A 15904-nucleotide genomic window follows, 5' to 3' on the forward strand; every position below is an offset into this window, starting at 1 on the left:
TCCCCCCCCACACACACTCCCCCCCCACACACCCCCCCCCACACACCCCCCCCCCACACACTCCCCCCCCCACACACCCCCCCCCCCCACACACTCCCCCCCCCACACACTCCCCCCCCACACACTCCCCCCCCCCCACACACTCCCCCCCCCACACACTCCCCCCCCACACACTCCCCCCCCCCACACACACCCCCCCCCCCCACACACCCCCCCCCCCCCCACACACTCCCCCCCCCCCCACACACCCCCCCCCCCCCCACACACCCCCCCCCCCCCACACACTCCCCCCCCCCCCCACACACTCCCCCCCCCCCCACACACTCCCCCCCCCCACACACTCCCCCCCCCCACACCCCCCCCCCCCCCCACACACTCCCCCCCCCCCCCACACACTCCCCCCCCCCCCACACACTCCCCCCCCCCCCCACACACTCCCCCCCCCACACACACTCCCACCCCACACACAACCCCCCCCACACACACACCCCCCCCACACACAACCCCCCCCACACACAACCCCCCACACACACACACCCCCCCCACACACACACCCCCCCACACACACACCCCCCCCACACACACACCCCCCCCACACACTCCCCCCCCCACACACTCCCCCCCCCCACACACTCCCCCCCCCCACACACTCCCCCCCCCCCACACACTCCCCCCCCCCCCCACACACTCCCCCCCCCCACACACTCCCCCCCCCCACACACTCCCCCCCCCACACACTCCCCCCCCACACACTCCCCCCCCCCACACACTCCCCCCCCCCCACACACTCCCCCCCCCCACACACTCTCCCCCCCCCCACACACTCTCCCCCCCCCCACACACTCCCCCCCCCCCCACACACTCCCCCCCCCCCCCACACACTCCCCCCCCCCCACACACTCCCCCCCCCCACACACTCCCCCCCCCCACACACTCCCCCCCCCCCACACACTCCCCCCCCCCCCCACACACTCCCCCCCCCACACACTCCCCCCCCCACACACTCCCCCCCCCACACACTCCCCCCCCCACACACTCCCCCCCCCACACACTCCCCCCCCCACACACTCCCCCCCCCACACACTCCCCCCCCCCACACACTCCCCCCCCACACACTCCCCCCCCACACACTCCCCCCCCCACACTCCCCCCCCCCCACACACTCCCCCCCCCCCCACACACTCCCCCCCCCCCACACTCCCCCCCCCCCCACACACTCCCCCCCCCCCCACACACTCCCCCCCCCCCACACACTCCCCCCCCCCCACACACTCCCCCCCCCCCACACACTCCCCCCCCCCACACACTCCCCCCCCCCCACACACTCCCCCCCCCCCCACACTCCCCCCCCCCACACACTCCCCCCCCCCCACACACTCCCCCCCCCCCCCACACACTCCCCCCCCCACACACACCCCCCCCCCACACACACACCCCCCCCACACACACACCCCCCCCCACACACACCCCCCCCCCCACACACACCCCCCCCCACACACACCCCCCCCCACACACACCCCCCCCCACACACACCCCCCCCCACACACACACCACCCCCCCCCACACACACCCCCCCCCACACACACCCCCCCCCACACACACACCCCCCCCCACACACACACCCCCCCCCACACACACCCCCCCCCACACACTCCCCCCCCCCGCGCACTCCCCCCCCCCCCGCGCACTCCCCCCCCCCCCCGCGCACTCCCCCCCCGCGCACTCCCCCCCCCCGCCGCGCACTCCCCCCCCCGCGCACTCCACCCCCCGCCGCGCACTCCCCCCCGCCGCGCACTCCCCCCCCCCCCCCCGCGCACTCCCCCCCCCCGCGCACTCCCCCCCCCCGCGCACTCCCCCCCCCGCGCACTCCCCCCCCCCCCGCGCACACACACGCACACACACTCCCCCCTCCCCACGCACACACACTCCCCCCCACACGCACACACGCACACACACTCCCCCCCCCCCCACACACACGCTCACACACTCCCCTCCCCCCCCCCACACACTCACACTGCCCCCCCACACACTCACTCCCGCCCCTCTCACTCCCCCCCCACACATTCTCACTCCCCCTCCCACACACACCCTCCCTCCCCCACACACCCCCTCCCCACACACACACACACACACCCCTCCACACACACACACCCCTCCCCACACACACACACACACACACCCCCACCCCATTAACCAACGCCCGCACTCTCCACCTCACACTCATCCCAACCCCCCCCCACACACACACAACACACCCCCCACACACACGACCCCCCCCGCGGTCTCACACACACACCCCCCCACATGCGCGCACACAGCCCCCACACGCACGCCCCCACTCACATGCGCACACACCCACACACACATGCCCCCCACACACGCACAACCCTCCGCGTGCACGCCCCTGCACGCACACCCACACACACTCCCCCCCCCCGCGCGCACAGCCCCCACACGCCCCCCCCCCCACACACACGCCCCCCCCCACACACACGCCCCCCCCCACACACACACGCCCCCCCCACACACCACGCCCCCCCCCCACACACACACGCCCCCCCCCACACACACACGCCCCCCCCCACACACACACACGCCCCCCCCCCCACACACACCCTGCACGCGCACGCAGCCCCCCATGCGCGTACACACCCCCACGCACGCGCACCCCCCCCCCCCCGCACACAGCCACACCCCCCGCGCGCACGCACAGCCCCCACACGCATACACACCCACCGGCCCGCCCCCCCCCCCCCTACACACACACACACTGCACGCGCACACCCCCGTACGCACGCGCTCTCCCTCCCCCCCCCCCCCCCGCCGCTACGCGCGCGCCCCCTCTCTCACTCTATGGGGTATGCGAGATTACATGTAAATTGGGAGCAGGATTAATTTATTCAGTCTCTCCTATACTTCGCTGTTTTAAGATCTGATTGTACCCTCAACTCCGCACTGCTAACACCCCTATTGACCTTTGGCTCCCTTGTGAGTGTAAAGGCTATCCACCCTCCTCTTAAAAGTATTGAATGGCCATAACTCTACCACTTCCTAGGAAAACAAATTTCAAACTCTAACAACCCTCTGAGGGAGAGAATTCCTTATCTTTGTAAATAGATTATTTTAAAATGATGTTTCTCATCTCTCCAACAAAGGAAAGTTTCTTTTCAACATCCACCTTGTTATGCCCTCTCAGCAGCTTTTGTGCTCAATAAGATTACTTTTTATTCTTCTAAACTCCAATGTATACAGGCCTAGCCTGGCAAACCTTTCCTGATGAGATTAACGCTGGGCTCATCACATATCAGTAAAGGTGCTATTTCACCCCCTTCACTTGCATATCACCTCAAACCCCCAGGAGACAAGTGTGCTTCTCTGCTTGATACCTGTGATTCTCCTCACTGAAGTGTCGTCAAACTATTTTACTTTAAAGGATCGCCTTTAATGTGAGGAAACTATCCCTGATAAAGCTAAAATTGTGGTCAAATATACGCGCACTTAAATTGAATGCATTGTATTGAATGTATTCTTTTACTACTCACAAAGTGTTATAGTGTACTGTTGTGTTTTTAAAGGGAAATAATTATTATAGTGAAGGGAGCAGGGTAGTTTATTTGTGCATGTCAATATCCCACACACCACCAGTAAGAGGTGAGATCCACCCCAGAAAGGCAGGCAGAGTCTCTTCAACATTGATTACGAAAGACAGTGTCTCTGACAGTGCAAAACTCTTGTCAGCACTGCACCCTGTGTGTCAGGCTGGATTATCTGCTCCATCCTTGGATGTCAGCAAATTTCTGACTCAGATGGGAACGCTGGCAAATGAGTTGCAGCTGGTCACCACTGTTCAAATTGTTTAGAAACAGCCAGGTTTTTGGATTACTGAAATGTGCATGGAATTGCTGCTGGAATGCAGTTTGCTACGGCATAGAACCAGGTGGCGCATAGTACTGGCAATTTTACCACAAACTGGTTTAAAACTGAAATAGGCACGGACAGATTAAGTGAAAAATTTAGGACGATTTTTTTACATGTGTGGTGATAACATGGGATTCTCAACACTGGAATGGTTGGAGCAGAGTGCTGATGCATTTAAGGGACGTTTAAAGCATTATGAAGACAAAAAGATTAGAGCAATGTCAGGTTTGTTTGAACAAAAAGAAAGTTGCTGGAAAAGCTCAGCAGGTCTGGCAGCATCTGTGGAGGAGAAAAAAGTGTTAAGGTTTCAGGTCCAGTGACCCTTCTCCTCCACAGATGTTGCCAGACCTGCTGAGCTTTTCCAGCAACTTTGTTTTTGTTCCTGATTTACAGCATCCGCAGTTCTTTTGGTTCTTATTCAGGTTTGCTCGAAGTTGGAGGAAACTCAAATGGAGGATTCACACCAGCATTGATCTGGTTCCTCCCTGTAAAGTTTTTGTACTGTTGTAAGAAATTGTTTCATAGTAACTCCAAACTTTGTAGCACAGAGATAGGGGAGGCGATCGCCTGGTGGTATTATCGCTGGGCTGTAATCCAGAGACCCAGACGATGTTCTGGGGACCTGGGTTTAAATCCTGCCATGGCAGATGGTGGAATTTGAATTCAATAAATATTAGGAATTAAGAGTCTAATGATGATCGTGAATCCATTGCCGATTGTTGCCCACAGCAATGCAGTCAACTCTTAACAGCCCTCTGAACAATTAGAGATGGGCAATAAATGCTGCCTAGCTAGTGACACACTCATCCTGTAAATGAATAAGGGAAAAAATATACATTCTACGGGTTATGTTCCCTAACATTGTACTTCATTCCACCATTTCATTATTGGTTATAACCATTTTCTCTCAGGTACTTCTCCAGCTTTCATTTCAAATACAACATTAAAGACTGTAAAATAATTCAGGACAGCTTAAATTTTTACCAGTAATGGGTATATTTTACTTTTGGGCCGTAGACATTTTGACAGAATTTGTCTGTGTATCCTTACTTTGCAGGCTTTGATGGAGGAGAGAAAGAAGGAGCTCTTACCCACAGGTTGGAATGTCAATCGGGAACTTTACACACTCCGTTATAGCTCGGATAATGATCAGAAAATACTTCTGTTAAAGGCAATCACTGTTGATTCCAGTCTGATCATTAATGTTATGGTAATTATGTCATTATCTCAGCATTTGAGTGAAGTTTTATTGCATTTTACAACATATGAAGGCAGAGTGAGTGTGCATTAGAAATCTTAAGCCAATTGAGTTTAGTTTTGATGTTATGTGAGTTGTATTTTAGGTGACTCCATTGGAATCAAAGTGGAGCAGGTAAAGAAGCACTTGCAGAAGGTTTGCTGGTGTGCAGACCTGTTGAACTGAACCATTGGATAAGAGGCTTTGCAGCAGGCTGTAGTTGAGCATATCAGAGAAATCAAGGCATTCAAGGACAAATAGTGCTCAACCCTGATGGAGAATGAAAGTTTTGTTACATTAATAATATTGTTAAAATGCAAATTGCTTCTGGTATCAGAATCTTTATTATTTATAGAATACATTAACAGCTTGAATTGAGAAACAGATCCCAAGCTATGTAGATCCATAGATGATACCAAGTCAGTAGTGGGGTGAATTAGCAAATAGGCTAACCAGCAGTATTTTGTAGACTTTTTTTTAGCTCATGGGATGTGGGCATTGCTGGCTGGCTGGCTGGCTTGCATTTATTGCACATTCCTAGTTGCTGGTGAACTGCTGCAGTCCATGTACTGTAGGTTAACCCACACTGCTGCTCGGGAGGGAATTCCAGAAAATATGGTAGATTTGCCAATGTGATGGTTGAATCAATCCAGTCAACAAAAAAAGCACACTATTGTGCTGTAGAAAAAAAGCAGTAGGATGTAAGTAGCATGAAGTGAAGGCACACCTTGTGTCCAGAGTGCATCAGGGCACCGTTCCCAAGATACCAACGCACCTTCCATCAACTCAGTAGAACCTGGCCCCTCATACCACTGTCCCCTTACACCTTCTTGGGCTGTAGGATCCCGTCACGCTGTTAAACTCCTGTTGCAGCCGAGATCCTCTGGCCTTGGAGGCGTTTCTGTATGAATTGTGCATAGAACTGAATATAAAGTTTTAAACATTATCCTTGTTTTCACATTTTACCATACCCCCTCCTCCCTGCGTCTAAAATCTCCTCCAGTCCTAAACCACTTTGAGATCTCTGGACTCTTTAATTCTGGCCATTTGCGCATTCACTATTTTAATCATTTCACCATTGGCGACAAAAGTTTTAGCTATCCATGCCTTAAGCTCTGGAATTCCTTCCCTAAGCCTCTCTTCCTTTAAGACCCTCTGTAAAGCCCACCTTTTTGACCAAGTTGTTGGTCACTTACCCTAACATCCGCCAGAATTTACTCTGATAAAGATGCATTTATAAATGTAGTTTGTTTGATTGAGAAGTGAATGGATGAACTGAGACTGAATGGCTTTTCTCTTCTCGCTACGTTTTAGTTTGGACAAAAATTAACATGGCGGGGAGAATAAATAAGCCTGCCTCAAAGCCGTACTGCACTGTTGGCTAATTGTTGGATTGTGCCCCTCACACAGGGGAAGTTCCACCCTCCAAATCTGTCAGTCAGCCTGCCTGATTGCTTGGCAGTTCCATTACTCTGAATAGCACCAAAGTTCAGTTGTGGGCTCTGTCAGGACACGAAGGGGTCTGAAGAGGATCTCAGCTGCAACAGGAGTTTAACAGTGTGACGGGATCCTATAGCCCAAGGAGGTGGAAGGGGGCGGTGGTCTGAGGGGCCAGGTTCCATCCAGCCTCACATTTTATTATCTGTTGTGTTGAAGGAAGGTGCATTGGTATCTTGGGAACGGTGCCCTGATTCAAGGAAGGCACCAGGTGAATGTGATGTCCCCCTCACTTTCATGCCTTTTGTGTATGCATTTAAAAATAGGCTGCCCATTCTTGTCTATTTGCCGATTTTATTTATTTACGTATGGTAGGTGCCCACCCTCTACTATGAGATTGAGCTCAGGCAGGAAGGCATTGACTTCAGCACTCAGCCTATTTTACATGTACCCTGTCAACAACAACACCTGGAGGGGCCTTGCAATATGCGTTCCCTTGTATTTATTCATTCTTTTGTTTCTGTTTCTGTTTCTGTCTTTTCAGAATTGCCAGTCTGAACAGGTTGTAGATTTGACAGTAAATTTAAATGATTATATCAACTCCGATCACCTGCGGGACTATGACAGGTAAATACAAAAGAGGGCTGGATTTTCACATTAGTATTTAGCAGTACACCCTGTTTGACAATTAGAACAACAGTGAACTTTAGCATCTTTATTATATGGCAGTTTGTGTTTGCCTGTACATTTCATGTTTTGCTCTCTAGATGTGAAATACAACTCAGCTTTCTGCATAAAACACAGGCCCAATCATTTGAAAATGGGTTTTACAATGCGATAATCTAATCCAGGATCCAAGTTGGTTTTTCTTGATGCCCACATCTTTATCATGTTAGAAGTTTCTAGACTTTGAAGGATGATGGACCTTCAGTATTCTCCCTCTACAGTCTATTGGCTTTTAATATCTAAACTGGTTCAAGAACCTATCCCATTCTTGCTTTAAGATAACAAGGTGTAGAGCTGGATGAACACGGCAGACCAAGCAGCATCAGACGAGCAGGAAAGCTGACGTTTTGGGCCTAGACCCTTCTTCAGAAATGGGGGAGAGAAAGGGGGTTCCGAAATAAATAGGGAGATGGGGGAGGCGGATAGAAGATGGATAAAGTATAAGGTAGGTGGAGAGGAGAAAGACAGGCCAAAGAGGTGGGGATGGAGCCAGTAAAGGTGCGTGTAGGTGGGGAGTTAGGGAGGGGATAGGTCAGTCCAGGGAGGAAGAACAGGTCAAGGGGGTGGGATGAGGTTAGTAGGTAGGAGATGGAGGTGGGGCTTGAGGTGGGATAAGGGGATAGGTGGTAGGAAGGACAGGTTAGGGAGGCGGGGACGAGCTGGGCTAGTTTTGGAATGTGGTAGGGGAGGGGAGATTTTGAAGCTTGTGAAGTCTACATTGAGACCATTGGGTTGCAGGGTTCCCAAGCGAAATATGAGGTGCTGCTCCTGAAACCTTCAGGTGGCATTGTTGTGGCACTGCAGGAGGCCCAAGATGGACATATCGACTGAAGAATGGGAGGGGAGTTGAAATGGTTCGCAACTGGGAGGTGCAATTGTTTAGTGCGAACCAATGCCTCTGCTTGGTTTCCCTGATGTGGAGGAGGCCACAACGGGAGCAGCGGATGCAGTATACCACATTAGCAGATGTGCAGGGTCTTCTTAGGGCCTGGGATGGTGGTGAGGAGGGAGGTGTAGGGGCAGGTTCCTGTGGTTTCAGGGAAAAGTGCCGGGTGTGGTGGGGCTGGAGGGGAGTGTGGAGTGGACAAGGGACTAACAGAGAGAGTGGTTCCTCCGGAAAGCAGATAAGGGTGGAGAGGGAAAGGTATCTTTGGTGGACTCAGATTGAAGATGACAGAAGTGTCAGAGGATGATACGTTAGATCCAGAGGTTGATGGGCTGGTATGTGAGGACGAGGTGGATTCTATTTTTGTTGTTATTGCAGGGAGGGTGTATGAGTGATGAGTTGTGGGAAATGTGGGAGACATGGTCAAGGGCATTCTCGACCACTGAAGTGGGGTGGGGGGGGGGGGGGGTGTGGAGTTGTGGCCCTTGAAAAATGAGGACATCTGAGTTGTTCGGGAGCGGAATGCTTCATTCTGGGAGCAGATGCAGCAGAGGCAAAGGAATTGGGAATGGGGGATGGAATTTTTGCAGGAAGGTGGGTAGGAGGAGGTGTATTCTAGGCTGCTGTGGGAGTCGGTGGACTTGAAATGGATATCGGTTTCCAGGTGGTTGCCAGAGATGGAAACAGAGAGGTCCAGGGAGGCAAGAGAGGCATCAGCGATGGCCCAGGTGAACTTAAAGTTAGGGTGGAAGGTGTGTGTGAAGTGAATGAACTGTTTGAGCTCCTCATGGGAGCATGAGACGGCGCCGATACAGTCATCAATGTAACGGAGGAAGATGTGGGGTTTAGGGCCAGTATAGCTATGAAAGAGGGATTGTTCCACATAACCTACGAAGAAGCAGGTGGGTCTGGTCAGGCCTGCGGGACATGAAAAAATTGAAGGGCCTTGAGGCCATCTGCATGGGGAAAGCAGGTGTACAGGGACTAGACATCCATGGTAAGGTTGGAAAACGGAGCCGAGGTAGGTGGAGATAACTTCAGTGGGGCAGGACCAGGCGAAGACAGTGGGTCAACCGGGCCAGTCAGTTCTGTGGACTTCGGGAAGGAGGTAAAAGCGGGCGGTGTGGAGTTGGGGAATGATGAGGTTCTTTATTCATTTGTAGGATGTAGGTAAGGCATCTATTGTCTGTTCTCATATCCTTGAGAAGGTGCTGATGAGGTGCCCTCTTGAATACAATTGGGTAGCTTGCTATGATATTTTAGAGGCTGGTTAAGAGTCAAACGTGTTGCATTGGTTCTGGAGTTACAGATAGGCCAAACCGAATAAGTACAACATGTTTCTTTTCCTAAAAAGAAACGAATGAAACAAATTGATTTTTTTTTGACAATCGAGTAATTTCATGGTCATTTCTGTGATAAGCTACATTTCCAGAATGATTTAACTGATTGAATTAAATGCCCCAGCTGCTAAATTGGAATTTGAACTGTTGTCTCTATTATTAGAATACTGTTTAGTTACTGTATGACACCCTGCACATTGTCAGGCTCATACAGTGATGTCTTCAACATTCCTACCCTAGTACAAAAATTCCCTGAGAGGAAGCCTTTTAATTTTAATTTGGATCAAAATTATTTTCAGATGAATTGCACTCCAGAGGCTGAACTGCTACTGCGCTGCCCTGTTTGCTACTGCCCTACACTGAACAGCTATGTTATAGTCCCTGAGATAGCAAGAACTGCAGATGCTGGAGACAGAGATAACAAAGTGTGGAGCTGGAGGAACACAGCGGGCCAGGCAGCATCAGAGGAACAGGAAAGCTGACATTTCGGGTCAGGAGCCTTCTTCAGAAAAATTCAGCTGACCCAAAAAGTTAGTTTTCCTGTTCCTGTGATGCTGCCTGGCCTGCTGTGTTCCTCCAGCTCCACACTGTCCCATTCTGTGCTGAGTTAACTGATATCAGCTCACACGGGCTTAAGCCAGTATCTGAATTTCACCAAAAAAATCCAGTTCCCAGGAAGTCCCCTTTACTTCTGTTCAGTGAAATCAGGATTGGGCTAATACAAAATCAAACATAACATACTGGAACTACACTATGAAAAGAGGGACAGAGTTAACTTTTCAGATCAATGACCTTCTATCAGAACTAGGAAAAGTGAAATAAACCACTAGATTTTAAGTTGTGCAAATGAGAGAAGGTGGAGAAATGCAAAGAAGGGAAAATGATGCAGAAGATAGCAAACATTAAATAATAAGAAGAGATTGGGCAGAGCCAAAGGGTCTGGTGATCGGACAAGTTAGGGCACAGGATGGTTTGAATGACAATAAAGAGCAGCTGGCATTCAAAAGGAAAACTAGCAAGGAAGCAGACTAAGACAGAAACTTTTAAGAGAAAAGGAAATAAAATGGACTTCAGTTATTGAACTCAATGATGAGTTTGGAAGACTAAATTAAAGGATGAGGTAATGTAACTCGAGCTTGCATTGTGTTTCATTAGCAAGTTGCAAAAGGCCAATGATAAAGATCTCATCATGAGACCAAGATGGAGAATTAAAATATGAAAAGCTCAGGACCATGCTTACAGACTAAATGGAGTTGTTTCCTAAAACAGTTACCCAATCTGGCTTTGATCTCCCTAATGCAGAACAAACGTCATTGTGAGCAGCATGTACAGTACACTTAAAATAACACATTTAAGTTGATGAAAGGGACGTTCAGGGCCATGGATGATGAGAGAGACGAAGTAAAAGGGCAGGTGTTGCTTCTATGGACGATGCCATAGGAAGATGACAGGGTGTTTGAGTTGATGGGAATGTGACAGTAGAAGTAAACCCTTCAGCAAGCATAAAGGAGAGATGAAGTATAGATGAGTTTGGTGGCATCATAACGGATTTGCAGAAGTGGCACTACTCCCTGTTAGTTCTATTTAAAACCTTTATTTTTAAATCTGTTCATGGGATGTGGGCTTCACGACCTGGACCAGCATTTATTGCCTGTTCCTAATAGCCCTATTATTTCCAACTTTTCTCAGTTCTGAGACTCTCCATTTTTCCCTAAAGTTCTGCCAGACCTGCAGACAATTTCCAACATTTTCTGGTTTTATTTCATACTCTGGTATTTCCATCATTTTGCTTTTGCTTCAGAATAATCTAAACTGATGTCTTCAATCAAGAAGACATTGCTGAAATAGCCCCTCTGCTGATATACGAGGTAAACACCAGTTAGTGGGCAGGAATAAGGTGGGAAAAGAATCCATCCAAAAAATTGGTCCTGCTGATAAGAGCAACTGAGAACATAATAGCCTATTGTGCCTGTTCTGCATTTCTAATACATCACTCCTGCTGTGTACTTCAACTCTATTTTCTCAATATCGCTTGATGCTGGGTCATAACAGAAAGGGCAGACTGAGCCTTGATTTGATGGAAGTCCATAAAAATTCCAAATTCAGTTGGATAAATAGGATGTTTTCCATTTTGGGAAAACATGAAATATTTGTGACTATAAGATATTCTTGAACACATCCAATAAGGAATTCAGAAGAACCTTCTTTGCCCAGAGCAGCAAGAATGTTGACCTGATTACGATGTGGAGAGGTTCAACCAAGTGTTATATATGCATTTCAGAGGAAGTTAGATATAGACATGGTGAGGAATAGAGGGATAATCTGAGAAGTTTAGGAAGTCAGATCGAGTGTGGCTTGTTTGGATCATAAACATCAGTATAAATCAATACTGAAAAAGGGCCATTAGACCCCAAATGTTAACTCTGCTTTCTCTCCACAGATGTTGCCAGACCTGTTGAGTTTCACCAGTAATTTCTGTCTTTTTTCCTGATTTCCAGCACTGTAGTTGTTTGTTTTTGTTTTGTTTAGTATAAGGGACTTGAGCTGAATGACTTGGTTCTAAGCTTTAAAATTCTATGTAAAATCCAATTGATTTCAGTCTTGAACAATTTACATGTCTCCCTGTCTGTTTTTTAGTTCACTTGTGGTATGTGGGGTTATTGCTGGCTGGGCCAGCATTTATTGCCTCTCTCTATTTCCCTCTGAGAAGTTAGTGGTGAGCTGTCTACTCAAACAGCTGCAGTTCATATACTGTAGGTTGACCCATAATGTGGCGAGGGAGTTAATTCCGGGATTTTGACTCAGCTACAGTGAAGGAACAGAGATCTATTTCCAGGACAGGATGGTGAGTGGTTTGGAGTGGAGCTTGCAGGTGATGGTGTTACCGTGTATCTGATGCTTTGACTTCTAGATGGAAGTGGTTGTAGGTTTGGAAGGTGCTGTCTAAGGATCTTTTGTAAATTTTTGCATTTTGTCGTTGGTACACCCTGCTACTATTGAGTGTTGGTGGTCACGAGAGTGAATACTTGTAGATGTGGTGCCAGTCAAGTGGGCTCCTTTGTTCTGACTGCTGTCAAGTTTTTGAGTGCTGTTGGAGCTGCACTCATTCAGGCATTTGGTAAGTATTCCATCACTCCTGACTTGTGCCTTGAATTTGGTGGACAGGCTTTGGGAATCAGAAGATGAGTTACTCACTACAATATTCTTAGTTTCTGACCTGCTGTTGTAGCTGCTGTATTTGTATGGCTTCATCCCCCAATGATTTTTGATAGTGGGGGAGTCAGTGATGGTAACACCATTGAATGTCAAGGGGTGGTCATTAGATTGTCTCTTATTGAAAATTGTCATTGCCTGACGTTTGTGTGGCACAAATGTTACTTTCCACTTGTCAGCCCAAGCCTGGATATTGTCTAGATCTTGTTGCATTTGAATGTGGACTGCTTCAGTATCTGAGGAGTTGCAAATGATGCTAAACATTGTGCAATCATCAGCAAACATCCCCACTTCTGACTTTATGTTGGAACGGAGATCATTGAAGCAGCTGAAGATGGTTGAGCCTATGAAATTACCCTGGAAACCTCCTGCAGATATGGCCTGGAGCTGAGATGACTGACTTCCAACAACCATGACCATCGTCCTTTGCGCCAGGTATGACTCCAGCAGAGTGTATATCCCAGATTCCCGTTGATTCTAGTTTTGTTAAGGCATCTTGATGCTAAACAGTCAAATGCAGCCTTGTTGCCAAGGGCTGTCACTGCTGTCTCACCTCTGGAATTAATAGTTGTTTTGTCCACTTTGAAACAAGGCTGTAATACAGTGAGGAGCTGACTGGCCCTGGAGGAGCGCAAACTGGGTTCCGTGAACAACTTGTTACTAAGCACGTACTGCTTGATAGCACTGTTTATGATTCCTCCCATCTGTTTACTGATGATCAAGAGTAGACTGATGGAACAGCAGTTGGCTGGATTGGATTTGTCCTGCTTTTTATGCTCGGGACATATCTGGCACTTCTCACATTTTGGAATAGATGCCAGTGTTGCAACTGGACTGAAACAGCCTTCTGTGGAAGAGTGTTCAAAGTTTCTGCTACCTTTAGTGTGAAAGCATGCTTCCTGATTTTCGTCCAAATGGCCTGTGCCTGACTTAAGATAATACTCTTTTGTTCCAGACATAGAAAGGAATTATAAACCAGGACCTAGGTTCTCTTCAGATAATGCCTCGCTCTGTTTCAGTATGCTGTTTCAGATTAGAGATAATGGGAACTGCAGATGCTGGAGAATCCAAGATAACAAAGTGTGAAGCTGGATGAACACAGCAGGCCAAGCAGCATCTCAGGAGCACAAAAGCTAATTACTTGGGCTGACATGCAGTCCTTTTGACCTTCAATACATTTTAACTGAAATCTAAAGGAAGTGAAATCTTCAACATGTTCCCTCTGCATCACGGGGGGTAACCAAAACCTGGGAGGAAGGAAGTGTTTTATCACCTCCACTGGCAGGCTGGGTCTGAAAGGGTCCCATCCCTTGTAAGGAAGACAGATTAGAAGCAAAGACACTGCTCACAGTCGCACAGCGGCACCTAATGTGTATAACTGTAATTTGCTGTGCTTGTCAGTTAGAGAGTGGCACTGTTGAATGTCAGAATAATTCTATTCCCAGTGCGGCCTGCTGACTGTTCAGCAGCTGCACTGGCTTTAACAATTTGACAAGCCCAGAATACTGTGCCCCACTGGAGCATTCGATACTCGGCTGGATCTGGCAGCGGTCCAACAATGGACCTCTTGGTTTAACTTTAGCTGAATTAGGACCAAAGAATGAGTGTGCATATGTCATAGATAGCTCAAGACACTTGTAAAAAGGTAAATGAGAGCATTAACAATTTCCACGGATTGACTTAAGACCTAAAGATGTCCAAAAACAGGCCATAACCAATGGACTGCTGTTGAGTGCTCTCACAGCTATAATGTAGGAAAAGTTAGCAGCTAGTTTGGACACAGCAAAATCTCAGCAGCAAGACTAACAACCAGAATATCTGTTTCAGTGATGGTGGTTGAGGGACAAGTATTGGTTCTGACATGAGGAGATGTCCCCTTCAGATGGTGTCATTGGATGTTTTAGGTCCATGTAGTAGGGCAGATGGGATCTCTGTTTGGTATCTTACTTGAAGCACCTCTAACAGTGCAGCAGTTCCTCAGGGAATGTGAGCCTTATTTTTTTAAAATCTCATTTCTTTAGAATGGGGCCTAAGCGTATGATATCTGGCTTGGATGAGAGGGCTACTGATTCCCAAGTAGCCGCAAATCTTACTGAATGATGCCTCTGTGAACCTAGACAACCTCTGTACCTTTTCGAATTGCTAATCCTGGGCTGTAAGATGGTGCTATATCTTTTACATACCTCACTGATAATGTTCTCACTTGGTGCTCTGCACTTTATACACTTTCTCATGGTTATCACTAACAAGGTCAGCATTTATTGCCTGTTCCTAGTCAAAGCTCTTAGTCACCTGTGCTAATGTCTCATCCTTTTGCTTGGAGTCAGATTTCTTGGATCTGACATTGACCCTGTGAAGTTTCTTGGAATTCTTTTACTGTGCTAGTATACACTTTCTGGCAGAGTGACAGGGACCCCAGATTTATTCTCCCCACTACCAGAGCTGGTTGTAAAGGAGTACTGCCAATGAACAGTCCTAGAAGAAAAGTGAAATCCTGATCAATATCAGATTATGTCTTTAAAATCTCATCTCTGGAACTGTGCATTTCACATCCCACTATGTTGTTTTCTAATAATCCAAGATGAATACACACAAAAAAGAAATATGCATCTTTTAAGTTCATTTGGGAGAAGGGCGTGGTGTAACAGTGATGTACTTGTAAGTCAGGACCCCAATCTATTGTGATGCCATGTGAGTTCAGTTCTTCCCATGGAAATGGTGAAATTTGATTTCATGTAACTCTAGATCCACAGCAATGTCCTTGACTCTCAATGCCCTCTGGGTAATTGGAGATGGAAAATAAATGCTGACATAGGCAGCAATGCCCATATCCATGAACAAATGTAACGGAAAGGTTATCACTAACAAGGTCAGCATTTATTGCCTGTTCCTAGTTAAAGCTCTTAATCACCTGTGCTAATGTCTCATCCTTTTGCTTGGAGTCAGATTTCTTGGATCTGACATTGATCCTGCAAAGCCTCTTGGAATTCGTAAACTATGTTAGAAAAGCAATATAAATGCAACTTGTGATTGTTGACTTGTCTTGCAATCACACTAGCAGGTGAAGATATTCAACTGGTCAAAGAACCTCAGTGAATGACAAGGAGAAATGGGAGAAAATGAGCATTAAAAGAAAGGAGCTTTACT

The 15904-nt window shown here is 48.7% G+C and overlaps 1 protein-coding gene across 2 annotated transcripts in view; it reads left to right on the forward strand.

Annotated features, from left to right (window-relative positions):
* The window catches only part of psmf1 (proteasome inhibitor subunit 1), a 63411-nt gene that overhangs the window by 2439 nt on the left and 45068 nt on the right, over positions 1–15904 (forward strand). For both annotated transcript variants that reach the window (XM_048550374.1, XM_048550375.2), the window contains exons 2-3: positions 4976–5128; positions 7137–7219. In XM_048550374.1, coding sequence (XP_048406331.1) covers positions 4976–5128; positions 7137–7219 — 236 coding nt within the window. The remainder of the gene's footprint in view (positions 1–4975; positions 5129–7136; positions 7220–15904) is intronic.

The sequence above is a fragment of the Stegostoma tigrinum genome, chromosome 19, assembly GCF_030684315.1.
Source record: "Stegostoma tigrinum isolate sSteTig4 chromosome 19, sSteTig4.hap1, whole genome shotgun sequence".
In the NCBI taxonomy this organism is placed as follows: Eukaryota; Metazoa; Chordata; class Chondrichthyes; order Orectolobiformes; family Stegostomatidae; genus Stegostoma; species Stegostoma tigrinum.